This window comes from Eumetopias jubatus, unplaced genomic scaffold, assembly GCF_037043125.1.
Source record: "Eumetopias jubatus isolate StellerSeaLion01/CBP00866 unplaced genomic scaffold, mEumJub1_p1.0 scaffold_1, whole genome shotgun sequence".
Lineage (NCBI taxonomy): Eukaryota > Metazoa > Chordata > Mammalia > Carnivora > Otariidae > Eumetopias > Eumetopias jubatus.
In genome coordinates this window covers 212,050,181-212,069,712 of record NW_028274807.1, presented here as the reverse complement: position 1 = coordinate 212,069,712, position 19,532 = coordinate 212,050,181, and the positions used below count along the sequence as shown (strand labels likewise).

Below are 19,532 nucleotides of genomic sequence, written 5' to 3'. Positions count from 1 at the left end.
GGCGGTTGGTTTTGAGGTACGAAGCGGGGAGCCGTGATTCCTCAGACAGATTTTGGAGGATAAACGGCAGCGAGGAGGAAGCCTGGCGTGGGGATCCTACACCGCCGGTGAGCGACAGCCTCAGGCGCTGGGGACGGGGCACAGACTCGCCGACCAGTAGTGGCAGGGGAAGGACTTTAGGGCAGGCCCTGGGGCAGAAACCCAGAGCGGCAGGGGGTGGGTGCAATCTGCGGTTTTAGAAGCACAAAGGGCAGAGACGTGCTCCGACCTGGAGGCAGGACTGCCGGCGCTGTGGAGGGGCGGACAACCCAGGACACTGCAGGTTATAGCAGCAGGGACAGAAATGGAGAGAGTGTGGCCTGGAGAGCTCACTGAAGAACAGACTGCGGTCTCTCAGCTCTGAGGCAGAGGGTTGGAAACAGTCTCTTCCGCTCTGACTCAAGGAAGAGATGCGGAAAGCCTCCAGGGAAAGCCCCCAGAGAACAAAAGCCCCCAAAACTGATTCCCGCTGAGCCCATCCCCCGCCACAGGGGGCAGGGCAACTCCGCCCAAACAGGGTTGCCTGAGTAACAGCCCAGCAGGCCCCTGCCCCAGAAGACAGGCTGGGAAAACAAGAGGCCAGCAACCCTAAGGTCCCAAGAAAACAGGTGCATCTTGCTTGGGTTCTGGTCAATAATTTGGATGCTATACATACCCTCAAACACCCATCAACAGAATGACTAGGAGGAGGAGCCCCCAAAATAGAAAAGACTCAGAGATTGACTAATGCTGCAGATTTACAAATGGATGCAGATATAATCAGGCTAGCAATTGTGAAGAAATGGCTAGAATGGAGAAATCAATTAATGGCAACATAGAGTCTCTAAGCGCAGAAATGAAAGCTGAATTGGCAGAACTTAAAAGTGCTATCAATGAGATCCAATCCAATCTAGATAATCTAACAGCTAGGGTAACTGAGGTAGAAGAACGAATAAGTGACCTGGAAGACAATATAATAGATAAAAAGGGAAAAGAGGAGGCCAGGGAAAAACAACTCAGAATCCATGAAAATAGAATCAGAGAAATAAGTGACACCATGAAGCGTTCCAATGTCAGAATAATTGGAATCCCAGAGGGAGTGGAGAGAGAGAGTGGATTAGAAGATGTATTTGAGCAAATCGTAGCTGAGAACTTCCCTAATCTGGGGAATGAAACAAACATTCGTGTCCTAGAGGCAGAGAGGACCCCTCCCAAGATCAAGGAAAACAGGCCAACACCCCAGCATGTAGTAGTAAAACTTGCAAATCTTAGAACCAAGGAAACCATCTTAAGGGCAGTTAGGGGGAAGAGATTCCTTATGTACAAAGGGAGGAAGATCAGAATAACGTCAGACCTATCCACAGAGACCTGGCAAGCCAGAAAGGCCTGGCAAGACATATTCAGGGTACTAAATGAGAAGAACATGCAGCCAAGAATACTTTATCTGGCAAGGCTTTCATTTAGAATGGATGGAGAGACGCAGAGCTTCCACGACCGGCAGAAACTGAAAGAATATGTGACCACTAAACCGGTCCTGCAAGAAATATTAAGGGGGGTTCTATAAAAGGAGAAAGCCCCCAAGAGTGATATACAACAGAAATTTACAGGGACAATCTATAAAAACAATGTCTTCACAGGCAGCATGATGACAATTAATTCATATCTTTCAATAATCTCTCTCAACGTGAATGGCCTAAGTGCTCCCATAAAACGGCACAGGGTTGCAGATTGGATAAAAAGACAGGACCCATCCATATGCTGCCTACAAGAGACTAATTTTGAACCTAAAGATACATCCAGACTGAAAGTGAAGGGATGGAGATCCATCTTCCATGCCAGCGGACCTCAAAAGAAAGCTGGGGTAGCAATTCTTATATCAGGCAAATTAGAGTTTAAAATGAAGTCTGTAATTAGAGACACAGAAGAACACTATATCATTCTTAAAGGGTCTATCCAACAAGAAGATCTAACAACTGTAAATATCTATGCCCCCAACATGGGAGCAGCCATCTACATAAGCCAACTGTTAACCAAAAAAAGAGTCATATTGATAACAATACGTTAATTGTAGGAGACCTCAATACTCCACTCTCAGCAATGGACAGATCATCTAAGCAGAAAATCAACAAGGAAACAAGAGCTTTGAATGACACACTGGATCAGATGAAGTTCATAGATATATACAGAACATTCCACCCTAAAACAACAGAATACTCATTCTTCTCGAGCGCACATGGAACTTTCTCCAGAATAGACCACATACTGGGTCACAAATCAGGTCTCAACCGATACCAAAAGATTGAGATTATTCCCTGCATATTCTCAGACTACAATGCTTTAAAACTGGAACTCAATCACAAGAAAAAAATTGGCAGAAATTCAAACACTTGGAAGCTAAAGACCACTCTGCTCAAGAATGTTTGGGCCAACCAGAAAATCAAAGAAGAACTTAAACAATTCATGGAAATCGATGAGAAGTAAAACACATCAGTCCAAAACCTATGGGATACTGCAAAGGTAGTCCTAAGGGGGAAATACATAGCCATTCAAGCCTCACTCAAAAAAATAGAAAATCCCAAATTCACCAACTCTACACCTTAAAGAACTAGAGAAAAAGCAAAAAACGATGCCTAAGCCATGCATTAGAAGACAAATAATTAAAATTAAGCAGAGATCAATGAATTAGAAACCAGAAACACAGTAGATCAGATCAACGAAACTAGAAGCTGGTTCTTTGAAAGAATTAATAAGATTGATAAACCACTGGCCAGACTTATCCAAAAGAAAAGAGAAAGGACCCAAATTAATAAAATTATGAATGAAAGGGGAGAGATCATGACTAACACCAAGGAAATAGAAACAATTATTAGAAATTATCAACAACTATATGCCAATAAACTGAGCAATCTGGATGAAATGGAGGCCTTCCTGGAAACCTATAAGCTGCCAAGACTGAAACAGGAAGAAATTGGCAACCTGAATAGGCCAATAACCAGTAACGAGATTGAAGCAGTGATCAAAAACCTCCCAAAAAACAAGAGTCCAGGGCCTGATGGATTCCCTGGGGAATTCTACCAAACATTCAAAGAAGAAATAATACCTATTCTCCTGAAGCTGTTTCAAAAAATAGAAACAGAAGGAAAGCTTCCAGACTCATCCTATGAGGCCAGCATTACTTTAATCCCCAAACCAGGCAAAGACCCCATCAAAAAGGAGAATTTCAGATGATATCCCTGATGAATATGGATTCCAAAATCCTCAACAAAATCCTAGCTAATAGGATCCAACAATACATTAAAAGGATCATCCACCACGACCAAGTGGGATTTATCCCCAGGATACAAGGGTGGTTCAACATTCACAAATCATTCAGTGTGATAGAACACATTAATAAGAGGAGGGAGAAGAACCATATGGTCCTCTCAATTGATGCAGAAAAAGCATTTGACAAAATACAACATCCTTTCCTGATTAAAACTCTTCAGAGTATAGGGATAGAGGGAACATCCCTCAAGTTCATAAGATCCATCTATGAAGAACCCACAGCGAATATCATCCTCAATGGGGAAAAGCTGAGAGCCTTTCCCTTAAGATCAGGAACACATCAAGGATGCCCACTCTCGCCACTATTATTCAACATACATCCTAGCAACAGCAATCAGACAACAAAAAGAAATAAAAGGTATTCAAATTGGCAAAGAAGAAGTCAAACTCTCTCTTTTCACAGACGACATGATACTTTATGTGGAAAACCCAAAAGACTCCACCCCCAAATTACTAGAACTCATACAGCAATTCAGTAATGTGGCAGGATACAAAATCAATGCACAGAAATCAATTGCTTTCTTATACACTAACAACGCAACTGTAGAAAGAGAAATTAGAGAAACAATTCCATTTACAATAGCACCAAAAACCAGAAGATACCTTGGAATAAAGCTAACCAAAGAGGTAAAGGATCTATACTCTAGGAACTACAGAACACTCATGAAAGAAATTGAAGAAGACACAAAAAGATGGGAAAATATTCCATGCTCATGGATTGGAAGAATAAACATTGTTAAAATGTCTATGCTACCCAGAGCAATCTATACCTTCAATGCCATCCTGATCAAAATTCCAATGACATTTTTCAAAGTGCTGGAACAAACAATCCTAAAATTTGTATGGAATCAGAAAAGACCCTGAATTGCCAAGGAAATGTTGAAAAAGAAAAACAAAGCTGGGGGCATCACGTTGCCCGATCTCAAGCTATATTCCAAAGCTGTGATCACCAAGACAGCATGGTACTGGCACAAAAACAGACATATAGACCAATGGAACAGAATAGCGAACCCACATTTGGACCCTCAACTCTACGGTCAAATAATCTTTGACAAAGCAGGAAAAAACATGCAATGGAAAAAAGACAGTCTCTTCAATAAATGGTGCTGGGAAAATTGGACAGCCACATGCAGAAGAATGAAACTCAACCATTCTCTAACACCATTCACAAAGATAAATTCAAAATGGATGTAAGACCTCAATGTGAGACAGGAATCCATCAAAATCCTAGAGGAGAACATAGGCAGTAACCTCTTTGATATAGCCCACAGCAACTTCTTTCAAGATACATCTCCAAAAGCTAGTGAAACAAAAGCCAAAATGAACTTTCGGGACTTCATCAAGATAAAAAGCTTCTGCATAGCAAAGGAAACAGTCAACAAAACAAAGAGGCAACCCACAGAATGGGAGAAGATATTTGCAAGTGACACTACGGATAAAGGGCTGGTATCCAAGATATATAAAGAACTTCTCAAACTCTACTTCCAAAAAACAAATAATCAAGTCAAAAAGTGGGCAGAAGATATGAAAAGACACTGCTCTGAAGAAGACACACAAATGGCTAACAGAAACATGAAAAAATGTTCATCATCATTAGCCATCAGGGAAATTTAAATCAAAACCACATTGACATACCACCTTCCACCAGTTAGAATGGCAAAAATGGACAGGGAAAGAAACAACAAATGTTGGAGAGGTTGTGGAGAAAGGGGAACCCCCTTACACTGTTGGTGGGAATACACAAGTTGGTACAGCCACTTTGGAAAACAGTGTAGAGGTTCCTCAAAAATTTAAAAATAGAGCTACCCTATGACCCGGCAATTGCACTACTGGGTATTTACCCCAAAGACAGATGTGAAAAGAAGGGCCATATACACCCCAATGTTCATAGCAGCAATGTCCGCAATAGCCAAACTGTGGAAAGAGCCGAGATGCCCTTCAACGGGTGAATGGATAAAGAAGATGTGGTCCATATATACAATGGAATATTACCCAGCCATCAGAAAGGATGAATACCCAACTTTTACATCAACATGGATGGGACTGGAGGAGATTATGCTAAGTGAAATAAGTCAAGCAGAGAAAGTCAATTATCATATGGTTTCACTTATTTGTGGAACATAAGGAATAGCAGGAAGGACATTAGGAGAAGGAAGGGAAAAATGAAGGGGGGGGATTGGAGGGAGAGATGAACCATGAGAGACTATAGACTCTGAGAAACAAACAGGGTTCTAGAGGGGAGGGAGGTGGGGGGATGGGTTAGCCCGGTGATGGGTATTAAGGAGGGCACATACTGCATGGAGCACTGGGTGTCATACACAAACAATGCATCGTGGATCACTACATCAAAAACTAATGATGTATTGTATGGTGACTAACATAACATAATAAAATTTTTAAAAAATAGATGTGCAGAAATTGGAATCCTCGTGCATTGTTGGTGGGAATGCTAGTGAAGCTGCTACGGAAAACAGTTTGGTGGTTCCTCAAAAAGTTAAATATGGGATTACCATATGATCTAGCAATTTTGCTCCTAGGTATAGACCCAAAAGAACTGAAACAGGGACTCAGATCCTTGAACACAAAATGTTCACAGCAGCATCATTCACAATAGCCAAAAGGTGGAAACAACCCGAGCCCATCATCTGATGAATGGATAAACAAAAGGTGGCATACACATACAGTGGAATAATATTCAGCCATAAACATGAGGGAAACTCTGACGGCTGCTACAATACAGATGAACTGTGAAAATATCATAGTAAGTGAAATAAACCAAACATGAAAGGACAAATATTGTATGGTTTCACTTACATGGGGTACCTAAAATAAGCAAATTTGTGGAAACAGAAAGTAGAGTAGAGGTAACTAGGGGCTGGGGGTAGGGGTTATAGGGAGTTAGTGTTCAATGGGAACAGAGTTTCTGTTTGGGATGTTGAAGAAGTCCTGAGAATGGACAGTGGTGTTGGTGGCACGACATTCGGAATATAGTTAATGCCACTAAATTTTACACTTAACAGTGGTTAAAATGGGAAATTCTATGTTATGCATAAAAATTGCTTAATGCAGCAGTTGGATCAAAAGGCGGGTTATGGGGCTCTTGAATCTGGATATGGGCCAGGGTAGGTGCCAGGGGTGAGGTCTTGGGCCCTGGTGATGCTCCAGACAGGCCCTGATAGCCTCCACTTGAGAGGTTAAAAGTAACAGGATTAGAGCCATCTCATGGATTAGGGGGAAAATAAAAGGAAAAAAAAAATCAATTCAATCCCATCCAACACAGAAGAAACATTCTTTTTTTAATATGAGTCAAACATCAATTCTTATAGGAGGTTTCCTGTCACCTACTCAACCTACCCCACCCCATAACTCATGACCATGTGTAGAGACCATGTGTAGAGCTGTGGGGGCTATGATTACCTGACTCACACTAGTGCGTCAGACTTGATTTCAAAACCCCTCCATCCTCTCCCCAGCTGTTGTGATGAGCACCAGGTGATGTATGGAAATGTTGAATCCCTATATTGCACACCTGAAACTAATGTAACACTGTATGTTAACTAACTGGAATTTAAATAAAACACATATACAAAAAGAAAATTATAGCAGACAAAGCTACAGTAATCAAGACAGTAAGACACCAAATGAGGATAGACATGTAGATCAATGGGGTATAACCGAAAGTCTAGAAACAAATCCTCACACTTATGATGAATTGATTTTCAACAAGAGTGCCTGTACAATTTAATGGAGAAAGGCATTTTCTAAATAAATGGTACTGGATAACTGGGAAAAAAAATAAAATAGCTAAAACTTTCCCAAATTTCTTGAAAACATACATTTTCAGATCTAGGAAGCTTCGAAAATCCCAAACAGTGTAAGCTGAAAGAAAACCATGCTCAGATACATCATACTCAAACTTCTGAAAACCAAAGATGAAGAAGAAGTCTTGAATGCATCTATAGAAAAATGACGTCATCAATCGTGGAAAAACTTGGTCTATGGCACATGTCACATATTTACAAGCTTGCAGGAGTTAGGTCTGTTACAGATTGGTTGAGTTGATCAGGGTGGAGCTGTAAGGACATGGAGAGTGTGCATTCTGTCTAAAGCTTGTAAAAAGTTTGCAGTGTCTTGACCCATGAAACACAGAATTCCAGAAGGCAGAATTCAAATTACAGGACACCAGCTTGTATCCTACAACTCCAGACTCCCGTGGCAAGATTAAAGGTCAGGAACGCCCAGCCTGGGTCGTGGCGTAAACTTGAAAAATATGCATAGACCCAATTTTTAAAATAAATCTTAAGAGTTGGAGTAAGACAGGTTTCCTGACATAAATCAAGCCCCTGTATCAGGTTCCTGGAAACTCAAGGGCCCTCATCTGGGCAAGATGAAGAGACAGAGCAAGAACCAAGTTCATGACTGAGATCCTGCATGATTTTCTGGGTGTTCAAATACAATTCACGAACGTGGACATATACAAGATTGCTACATTCATCCATTCATCCAATCAATAAATATAAAGTGAGTGAAGACTAGTTACTCAGCTTCAAGGTGACAAATACATAAAGACTGAATAAAGCCAATAGTAGTAAATTCCATGAGAAAATACTCACGGTGGTGGATAGAGAAAACCTGTGGGCCAGTTGTGTATTCAGATGTGCTACTTCCTCTAAGGTGGTCTAGGAGGGTCTTTCAAAGAAGGTGATGGTTGAACTGAGATTTGAAAGGCAATAAGGTGCCAGGTGCAGCTGACCTCCAGGAAGAGCTAGTATAAAGGCCAGACAGAGGTTAGGAGCCTAGAGGAACAGACAAGTGTCTGATGTGGCCAAAGCTTAGAGAGCGAAGGAGAAAGTGCGTAGGATAGGCTGAGGCCAGGTGGTTGATGGCAACCAGACCATGTGGAGTTGAAGTTTCACAGGTCCCAGAGAGCAGACTCCTACCTGTAGAGCTGAGGATGGGGGACAGAGTTGTGGAAGATTCTGGAGAGAATGTAGAAGTCACTGGAGCTGAGAAAAAAGAACATGGGAAAAATTATTAAGTCTCATCCTGAATGAACGTGGGACAGAAGCTGTTCATTAGAATTTGGGCTTCTGTTTGGACTCAGAGCAAGACCCTGGGTGAGTAGGGGACTCCTCTGAGTCTTTGGCTGGACACTTAGGGAGGGAGCATTGGCAGCTTCTCTCCAGAACAATGTGCTTTGAGGAATAAGGGTTCAGTGGGCATTGAAATTTGAGTCTTGAATACTCACTGCTGGTGGTAGGGGTCCAGTACTGATGGTTATAACCTGCAGAAAGGAGTAAAGGACTGTTATAATGGGTTAAGAGTTAAGGAAGGGGTAGATGGTAGACCTAGAGATGAAATTCATTAACAAACATGCTGAGATTTATAAATGAACGATAATGGCTACATTTTATTCAGCGCCCTTTTGTGCCTTGTCCTTTGCAAATAATGATGAACATCATCACCGTTACTGTTGCCAAAGGAAAAATACAATAGTAAGAGCTGTCCCTATCTATTGGGAATGTACTATGCACCAGAAATAATGCTAAACAACACACGACAAGGAAATGGGGCAGATTTACAAACAGGTGTGTTCCAAACCTTATCCACGTCCTCTCAATTCACAAAGATAACTTCATCCTTGCTCTCTTAGCTTCTCTCCCTTCACAAAATTTTATGATAATATGACTTTATCTTTCTAGCTTAGTTTCTGGGTTTTGTGTGTGTGTGTGTGTGTGTGTGTGTGTGATGTAGAAGTGACAAAATTGTGGCAGGCTGAGAGAGTGGTCTGTGGAAGTGAACAAAATGGAGGAGAGGGAATGTACATGTGGTTTGGAATATTAGAGAAACTTTGGAAATGGGCTAGGATAATGAACATGAGAAGAGAAATGGAGGTCAGATGGATGGTATGAAAATTGGAGTCTGAAAGGAATTGGGGAAAAGAGAATTTTTCATGAGTGTTTCTCTGAGTCATGGTCATCTCCTTGGATGCTCTGTGAGGGGTGGGAGTAAAGACTGGACCCAGGGGAGCCCCGTGATTTACTTGAGTTATTCCTGAACGCTCTCATTTGGCTATCAGGACAATCTTGCTTGGTATGTATGTTTATTCCATTCTGAAAATGGGATATTAAAGCCTAGAGAAGTTTTACAGCTTGTTCAGCATCACATAAAACAGAGATCTATCACTCACCAACCCTCAAACTATTAACCATTGCTTTAAGGAAATCTCCAAGTTGATACAGAGGGGAAATAACTAATCAAGGATCAGGCTAGATTGTTAAGCTAGAGGTCATTCATGCCCCTTCCTATCCTGAGATTTGAGGCTTTCTATATCTGGGTGGTCTGTGGTGTTGCCTTGTGGTTAGGACCTTGGGGTTTAGATTCAGTTCTGGGTTTGTTTGAGTCTTGACTCCGTCATGCATGATGGCTGGATTATCTCGAGCAAATGACTTCCTGTCTGAACGCATGATGGCTTTCTCTGTAAAAATGACTATAAAAACTCACAGGGTTTTGGGTAAGATTAATATGAGATAATACAAATGAAGACTTTATCACAGTTCCTGACACATCGGAATGTTTTGATAGGAATTAGCCACGATTACAGTTACTATTCTCAGTGTTAGCATTGCTTTTAGGGGCATTGTTGTCAACGGTGTTATGTGCATAGTTATTACTCATGGAGTATGTGTTAGTGTGATGTTATCTCATCAAGTCTGTGTAGCTCTGACTGGCCTGTGGGAACTTAGAACATTGGTTGTCATGAAGGAGAGAATGACATGGGTTGAGGGCTGGCATGGTCACCCACTACCCATTCAGAAACCTTAGCCACAGAGTTCTGTATCACCCACTTCTTTCCCTAGAGTCTGCATGCTCCAGTTAGGCTCCGATGGGAAGCAGTGGAAATAAGGAGGAAGAAAGATGTCATCCAGGAGGTGAAAAGGAAAAGGAAATCAGCCTCTCATGGTGTGTTAAGCACTCAAAAATGAGTCCCCAAGGAAATGCTAGGTTTGCACCAGAACTATAAATTTGTATACAATGATTTCTCAAACTCAGCATTATTGACAATATGGTCTAGATAATTCTTCATGGTGGAGGGCTGCATTGTGTATTGTGGGATGTTTAGCAGCACCCCTGGCCTCCACCCACTAGATGTCACCAGTAACACTCCAACTATGACATGCCAATATCAATATCTCCAGACATTGTCAATGTCTCCTGGGGAGCAGAATCATCCCGGTTGAGAACTACTGGCATAAAGAAGCATGGGACTGGAGACCCCAACTGCAGCACAGACACTCACCATTGACGTAGAGACTGTCTCTGTCCAGGGTGTAGGTGCCCAGCCAGGTGACACCGTGGGTCAGCTGATTCAGTTCCTGGTATAGTTCTACTCTGTTTAGCCTGCGGCCCATGGGGTCAGGATGGTAGGTGCAGATGGCATCCACTCCAGTTGCTGCTCCGCCCTTCTCAGTCCTAGGGTGTTGGGACATGGGAATAGGGGCATCCTGAGATGTGGGAGAGTTATATACCTTGTTCAACTCTTGTCTTCAGCTTGCTGCCCCCGGCCCCAGCCCCAGACTCAGCCTCGGTTTGATGACATTTTTCTTACTGGGTCTTGTCTAGTTCCTCATGTGCATTCTTTTCTGGGACCTTTTCATCTAGGATGAGCCAAACATGTAGAGCCAAACATGTGGAAGCATCCTGGATCTTCCCCTGTCCTTGGTCCCCCCCATCCAAGCAACATCCAGGTCCAGCTCAACATCTCACTGGTTTTCCCACCTCCTGTCCCATCCTCATATCAAATTTTCCCATCCCCATATCTACCAGTGCACTACTTAAAATAAATGACATCACATCAAGGCTCTGCTTACAACTTCATGGTTCCCCATAGATCTGAGGGATAGCCACCCCTTGAAATACCTTTGCCAAAGTTTCTTCTGGCTAATGTTCATTCAGCCCAGGCATCACCTTCTCTAGAGTGTCTCCACTCAATGTCCACAATGAGCTAAAAGTTCATCCTATGGGCTCCTATCACCTCCGTGTAGTGCTTTATCATTGTATTAATCCTGTTCCCATTATGGTTTTAAGTCCATATGGCTGCTATCCTCTCTATACTGAGGGAAAGGCCCAAGACTGATTCTCTCGGTGCCCTTAGCACCTGTCACAGAGGATAGCCTGAGGTACTTCATTTCATGTCTGCCTAATGAGTCAGTCCTGCCCTTTCTGGCTAGTGAGCATGAATGCTCCATGGCTCTGCTTATCCAAGTAATTTAAGACCTTTATTTGACAGTTATTTCTTTCAGGAAGCCCTCTCTGATACACTCAGCCAGAAGGCATGCCGTCCATCTGAATTCCTGGAAGGCCCCAGTCATTTATGATTTTTTTAGTTGCTATGTTCAGGTCCTCACCTTTAGGTGAACTTGCCTGTGGCAGTGCAAGCCTTCATGTTGTAAGGGAAGGAAGTCTCACCTGAGCAAGGTCAGTCTGCAACCAGAGTACAGTGGGCCAATACTGGTGTTCTTAAATAAGACCAAGCTGGGGAGGAAGGAGAGAGAGGTGAGCAGGAGGGGCTGAGGTGAGTGGGTGGGGCAAGGACAAGGCAGGCCAGGGAAGGCATTGTCAGGCTCTTACCAGGCTCTTCAGGGCCCTCTCAGTGGAATTGAACTTCATGGAGCCTGGGTGCCTCATGTCTGGGGTGCAGAGCAGGTTGGTGATGGTGAAGTTGAGGGTGAATGGCACCAGGGCGGGACCCACACCTGCAGCTGGAGGGAGAGAGAGAGGAGAGACCCAGCACGGTCTTAGGCCTGAGCTGTCTGTTCGGGGGAAGGGACTAGTACTGTCTCTCTGTCCATAGTATCCAGTAGGTAAATCCTGAGATATCCCATCTGGGATCTCCTCCCTCCTCAGCCGGCCAAGGGAGGAGAGTGGACCTCCATTTAGCTGTGTCATGTCACCTCAAAAGGAAACCTCAATCTTCTCATCCCAGAGTGTCCAAAGGCTGACCTGTCATTGACATTTTAGTAGGAAGAGGAGGGACCAAGACCTTTTGTGCTCAGATCTGGGGCTACAAATACTTGAGCAGTCAACAAATCCAAACAGTAGTAATTTCCATGAAAGAAATGATCATAGAGATAGAATAGAGATTAGGTCCCATCTATGTGTGGGATATGGAGAAATGCTACTTTGTAGGAGGAGGTCTGAGCAAGAGCCAGCTGACCTGAATCTGAAGGACAAAGAGAAACCAGGAACAGAGCTGAGTTCCCATTATAGTGAGAGGAAAGGCCCTGAGGATGGAAGGATGTTTGGTCCCTGGAAGAACAGAAATGAGGCTGGTATGGCCAGAGATGAGGGAGCAAGGGAGATAGTGGGACAGGCTGGGGCTGGGTGGGCAGCACGGTCCAGATCATGCAGGATTCACCAACCAGAACAGGAGTTGAAGTTCCATGGGACTTAGAGGTTAGACTCCTACCTGTAGAGTTGGGGGTGGGAGGCAGAGATGCAGGGAGTCCTGGAGAGAATGTAGAAGTCAGCGGAGCTGAAGGAATGAAAGAATACAACATGAATATAAATTGTTGGTCCCAATCATGAAGCAGTGAGAGGACAGGGCTGTTGACAGGAGCTCGTATCTCTGATGGGTCGTCTGGAGCTGCTTTGGGGCTGAGAACCTGGCGGGGGGATGGGTACATTCCCCCCCCACCCCACCCCGGGGAGCAGGCGTAAGGAGGAAGTGTCCCAGGGATGCAGGGACATCTGGGTCCTTGTGACTTACTGCTGGTGGTGGGGATCCGGTACTGATAGTTATAACCTGCAGAGAGAGCCAGAGAGGAAGAGTAAGCTGATGGGAGGAGGCTCAGAAAAGGATGAGGGGTATGACTTGAAACACACAACGCAAACCTTCTCAAGTGCTTCCTCTGAGACTCATCAACTCTTTAGGGGTTAACTGCCTTGTACTCTGGTGCTCACAGTTGTGTCGTCCTCATGATCATCAACCACAAAGACAATAATGATCAAAATACCCCTCATCTTATGGGGGTTCACTAGGTGCCTGGGACAATATCAACCTCACCAAATGAGTACTAGCCACAACAATTTTATGAGAGTGTTTCCAGCTTTATTTGTGTTTTCTTCACCAATTAAATAGAACTCTTTCCTCGGTCTCTGAGTTTTTCCCACTACCCTACTCTTCAGAGACAGCGTGATCTTTGACATAGTTCCTGGACTTCTGTAATGTTGAACTGAGATCATGAGGGTGAGAGAGTGAGACAGGCAGACAGAGGTGGGAGTCAACCAGAGAGTATAAAGTTGGAGAGTAAGAGGGAATTGAGGAAAAGAGGGTTTGAATAAGTATGGTTCTGGATCATGGACTGGGTCTTCTCTGATGTTCTGTGGGGAATGGAAGTAAAACTTAGACCTATCTTATATTTGGTGGTCTGACTGGGTTTCTTGAAATGAAACTCTTCTTTGAGACTGGACCTAGTGGAGAGAGCCCTGTGGTTTACTTAGATTATTCAGGTTTTATATCATTTGACCTTTACAATAATCTTAAATGACGTTTTTAAAAATTCCATTCTAAAAATAGACAATGAAGCCTAGAGAGGTTGCATGGCTTGCCCAGGGACACAGGATGAGCAAAAAACCAGGACCAGGGCTTAAAGAAAGACCTGTAAACCACCCAAACCCACAATGTGAGCTACAGCTTTAAGTAATTCTTAAGGACTATTGAAATATAATACAGGTTTTAATCCAGATAGAAAGACAATGTCAAAGTCAATACAGTGGAGACATAATTAATTGAGCATTGGTTTAAACTGTTGTATTAGGGGCTCCTTGATATGCCTTCCCATCCTGATATTTGAGGCTTGTTCTAGCTGAGTTTGTCTGCAGTGTAGCCTAGTAGTTAGGGGGCCTTTTGGGGGCCTTAGAGCTAATTTAGGGTTTGAGTTCTGATGCTACCACTTATATTAGCTGTCTGATCTTGGGAAAGTAGATTTCCCTCCTTGAGCCTTGCTTGTTCCTCTGTAAAATATACATAATATGTCACAGAGTGTTGGACAGGATTTGTAAAACATAATACACACAATGTTCTGGATCACAAGCATCCCTCAATAAACACTAGCCTTTAGTATAGGTGTGACTGTGGGTTTTGTTGCTAAGGGCATTGTTGAGGAGGGATTTATTGCTAAAAAACATTGCTAACAGCTTTGTTGTTTGATTCTCAGGTGGGATGTAGTCTGGCTGGCCCCTGGAGGATGAGCAAAAGGTCACAGACTATCATAACAAAGAGAAAGAAGCAGATCAGTCACAACCTTGGGAACTCATTTCCTGTTGGGGAGGAGTGAATGCCAACAGCCACTGTGGGCTTGTTTTATACTCTTCCTTCCCTGATAGCTTCATGCTCCAGTTGGGTTTCTGTGAAAGGTCACTGCAATGAAGAAGATGATGCAGGGAGCCTTTATTTCCAGACTTTGGAAGTTGTTCTGTGAGCATTAGGTGTTGTATGAAAGTGTTGAATCACTCACTATACTGTACACCTGAAACTAACAGAACACTGTTATCCAACTGGAATTAAAACAAAAACTTAAATAAAATAAAAATAAATAACAGTAGGACTTAGAGACAAATTAACTGACCATGGAATATTCACACTGCTGATATTTGAGAGACTCCATTTGTGCAACCAGAGGAATGTAGTGAAGACAAACTTATCAGCATTCACGAGGAGAGTAACAAAAAAGGTGAGGATAGCCAAAAGAAGTGACATCAGCAAACAAAACTTCACATTAATGAAATTTTCAGAGATAGTTTACCATATTGAAAGCACATAGGGTAAAATGCTAGAATCTGATTGAAACTTAGAAAGCAATAGGACAATTCACCCTGGCATAGCAAAAGTCATGGCTGTATTGTAAACAATGTGATAAGAAGGTTCCTAAGAGTTTCCTCCCCCAAACCCCTTTCATTCTCAAAGTTTCTAATATTTAAAATGACAGTGTACAAAAATAAATATTACTTTTACTAGAGAGAAAGAAAGAAAGAAAGGAAGGAAGGAAGGAAGGAAGGAAGAAGGAGAAGAAGAAGGAGAAGAAGAAAGAAGAAAGAAGAAAGAAAGAAGAAAGGGAGGGGAGGCAGGCAGGCAGGCTGCTCTGTAGGTATTCTGTTGGAACAGAATTTCCCTATGGAAATCTGGGTTGGCCCAGAACTATGAACACAGGTATTGAGAAATTGCACTGCAAGGAAACCCCATCTGGGGCTCAGGAGGAGACCCCAACAGCAATGGAGGTACTCACCATTGACACAGAGACTGTCCCTGTCCAGGGTGTAAGGGCCCAGCTGAGTGACACCATGGGTCTGCTGGCTTAGCTCCCAGGATAGCCCCTCTCTGTCCAGACTGAAGCCTGTGGGATCTGGGCGGTAGGCGCAGACCGCGTCCATTCTGGTGCTTGTTCCATCCTTTTCAGCCCTGGGGAAGGAAGGACATGGGAATAGGGATGTGCAGAGACACTTGGGAGCTGACCAATCCTGACGACTCCTTCCTTCAATCGTACCCCTTGGTGTTTATGTTAGTAGTCTTCTCAGGGTTTCACCTGCTGTCTCAAACACATCTTTTTCTGTCTGATATGGGGGATCCAGACCATCCCACCTTAAGTGTTCTCCAGGGCTACTCTGCACCTAATTTTCTTCTTTTGCTCCCCAATCTTTTTATTAATTGGTTCATGCTCATTGTTTCAACTACCAGCGCCCAGTACAGTCCCTGTCCATTCAAGAAGGTAAGTACAGATGGCATCCCCTCCAGTAGCTGAGTCCTGCTTGGGCTGTAAGATTGGGGGTGTGGAGCTCCTGGGAGGAAATGAGAATCCTGAGCCCAGGCAGCATGTGGAAGGGAACAGCAAAGGACTGAAGACCTTGGAGGAGGTGAGTGAGTCACCCCTGTGGCTGGTTGTGACATTGTGCAACAACCATCATGGAGCTTGAAGGGAAGACTTTGTTTCATGTTGGTGAATCCCAAGGTTGAGGTCAACTCCATGGGAGCACCTTTGGAGCAGGTAACCAAGTTTGGAGAAAAACAGAGAAAATGAATTAAGAGGTGATAAGGGCCAATGTGGTTCAAAAATACTTTTGTCCTGAATTTCAGCTGAACCTATCTATAGTGATTCACCCAGAGCAGGGGCTTTACAGGAAGAAAGATCCCCTCCCTCCCCTGCCTGGGAATTCTTGCTATTATCCACACTATTCAAAGCATGGTTCTCAAAATGAGGCCCAGGGACTCCTGGTAGTCATAAACTCTTACAGAGAGTCCACCAAGTAAGATTATTTTCATTATTTTAACTTTTGTTCTCTTAGGAGTATACTGTGAAATGTTTTCCAGAGGCCACAACATGAAATACTGTAAAAGGTTAAATGCAGAAGCAGATATCCTACTGTCTTCTCCTAAACCAGACATTAAAAATATCTGCAAAAATGTAAACAATGGCTCTCTTCTTGTTATGCCTTTTTTGAGGGGAGGGAAATATTGCCATTGTTCATAAAAATTATATTGTTTGTGTTAACATGTAATAGATTTATTACTTTTAATAAATTAATGAACACATATTTATAATATGTTTTAATTTCTAATTCAATAAATAGGGGCAGATATAACCCTCAAGTCCAAAGGCTCACTGGAGTTCTGAGGACTTTTAAGGATGCAAGTACATGGTGAGCCCAGTGACCTTGAGCGCTATTGTATCATGGTTAAAAGGAGGGACTCAAAAACTAGAACCTTTGGGTTCAAATCCTAGCTCCTCTCAAGGAACTTGACTACTCTGAGCCTAGTGTTCTCTTCTACAATGTGGGATAATAATCATGTTGTTGTAAAGATGAAATGAATGAAAACACGTACATCACTTAGATTTTTGGGTGGCCTATCATATGGTCAATATTACCTTACTGATTCTCCCCACCTCATGGGGAGATGGGGGCAGGTGGGTGGAGCTCATTTAGGACGGTTTTGGTCTACAACACTCCAGGAACCTCTTCTCGTGAAGCCATGTGAGTAGAGGACCCACCTCTCTGGCAGGATGACCTGCACTGGCTGGATGCAGGACCCCAAAGAGAAGTCATAGAGTCGTGAAATGTAAGGAAAGGGTTCTGAGCCCACTGACCTCAGACGACACCAAATGGGCATAGCAGAGAGGAGAAAACAGGCCACTTCTGTAGAGTTCAGGTCTATTTGTGAGTTTTTAAATTGCAATATATCCTGCCAGTATTCAGCATTTGGTTTGTTTTCCCCTTTGGTTCTGTGTAACATCCTCTGGGAAGGTCCCTATCTCTTTTCAAGGAATATACTGCAGGACTGCAGTGTCCAGAGTTTGTCCCCAATAGGATAGATATGAGCTGGGGCAGGGAGAGTGTCAGGGATTCTGGGGACACAATTGGCAAAGATACTACACTGGCTAATACTATGAGATCCCATCGAGTGTTCACAATGGGCCAGGCATTGCAATTAGTGATTAATAACCCCATTAGTAAGGTACTAGTGTTATCACTACTTTGTAGATAATGTTATTAAAGAACAGAGAGGTTATGTAACTTGTCCAAGATCACAGAGCTTGCAAATGGGAGAGCAAGTGTTCAAACCCAGACACTTTGGGTCCACTATGATATGCTGCCTCTTGGCAAAGACCCAAGGCTGTGGTTGACTGGGATGTGGGACACCAAGAAGGGAGTGAATTGGGGTTCTGTAGGTGCTTTGGAAGAAGCCTTACCTGAGCAAGGTCAGACTGCAGCCAGCATAGAGTGAACCAATGCTGCTGTTTTTGAACAGAGTCCCGAGCTGAGAACAAATGAGAGGGTGATGAGCTGGAGGGGTCAAGACTTTGGGGTGTGGCAGGCTTGGGACAAGGTGAGCATTGGCAGGGGGCTCTCACCAGGTGCTGCAGGTTTCTCTCAGTGGCACTGAATATCTCAGAGCTCGAGTTTTCCATGTCCTCTGTGTAGTGCAGGTTGGTGATGGTGAAGTTGACAGTAAAAGGCATCAAGAAAGGAACTGCAGCTGTGGTAGTAGGAAGAGTAAATGAGCCCAGTCCTGGGTCAGGCCTGGGCTGGGGGTGGCAGGGAAGGCTCCAAGGACACACCTTAACTCCAGCGCCAAGCTGGGGTTCGGCCTAGACTGGCCTGCTCTTCAAGACCCTCCCACGTAGGGTGACCAACCATCTCGGTTTTCCCAGGACTGTGTGAGTTCCTGGAATGCAGATGTCCAGTTGGAAAATTGCGACAGTCTTGGGAAAACTGGGATGAGTTAGTCACCCTACTCCTACTTTCCCTTGGCTCTTACCATTTCAGCACATAGTAGCACCTGCATCTCTTCATCTTGGAGAAATGAACAGGCCCAGGGAGCACCCCGCTAGCGATGATTGATGGGAGTTGGTGGGTAGATACCCCAGCTCCCTTACCGCCCCCTGCAGAGAGGATGACTCCAGAGTTCGTGTTCTACGCATTCTCCCAGGGTCCCTTCCAGCCTCCAGAACGGACAAATTTCTATTGTTCAAGGCACCCAGTATTTGGTACCTCATCACTGCTGCCCTAACGAACTAGTATATCGCCTGACTGAGCAATTCCTTCTCTAGGTATGTGCCCCAAAGAATAGGAAACAGGGACTCAAACAGATACATGTACACCCACATTCATAGTAGCATTACCCACAGTAGCCAAAGGGTGGAAAGAGCCTGAGTGTCCATCAACAGATGAGCAGACAGATAAAATGTGGCCCATCCATACAATGGAATGTCAGTCATCCATAAACAGGAATGAATTTCTGATACACACTATGACATGTAGACATTGCACTCAGTGAAATAAGCCACACACACACACACACACACACACACACACAAATACACTATGTGATTCCACATACATGAGATATCTAAAATAGGCAAATTGAAGACAGAAGTGGATTAGAATTACCAGGGGCTGAGCCGAGTGGGGAAGGAAAGCTAATGTCTACTGGGTACACAGATCCTGTTTGAAGTGATAAAAAGTTTTGGAGAAAGATAGGATAATATTTCTACAACGCTGTGAATGTAATTAATGCCACTGAATTGTACATTTAGAATGGCTAATTTTATAGTATATATACATTTTTACTACAGTAAAAAAAAGTCATTCTTACTTGTTTCCGAAGCCACACTCAGAGAGGTCAAGGTGGACAT

The 19,532-nt window shown here is 43.5% G+C and overlaps 1 protein-coding gene across 1 annotated transcript in view; it reads right to left on the bottom strand.

The window, feature by feature from the left end:
* Positions 1–18,356, bottom strand: part of MUC16 (mucin 16, cell surface associated) — a 57,415-nt gene extending 39,059 nt beyond the window's left edge. Inside the window, exons 1-9 of the mRNA XM_088023514.1 lie at positions 18,249–18,356; positions 18,087–18,154; positions 15,630–15,802; positions 13,112–13,147; positions 11,974–12,104; positions 11,812–11,912; positions 10,643–10,815; positions 8,591–8,626; positions 8,283–8,348 (exon numbers count right to left, since the gene is read on the bottom strand). Coding sequence (XP_087879640.1) covers positions 8,283–8,348; positions 8,591–8,626; positions 10,643–10,815; positions 11,812–11,912; positions 11,974–12,104; positions 13,112–13,147; positions 15,630–15,802; positions 18,087–18,154; positions 18,249–18,356 — 892 coding nt within the window. The remainder of the gene's footprint in view (positions 1–8,282; positions 8,349–8,590; positions 8,627–10,642; positions 10,816–11,811; positions 11,913–11,973; positions 12,105–13,111; positions 13,148–15,629; positions 15,803–18,086; positions 18,155–18,248) is intronic.
* Between the last annotated feature and the right edge of the window lie 1,176 nt (positions 18,357–19,532).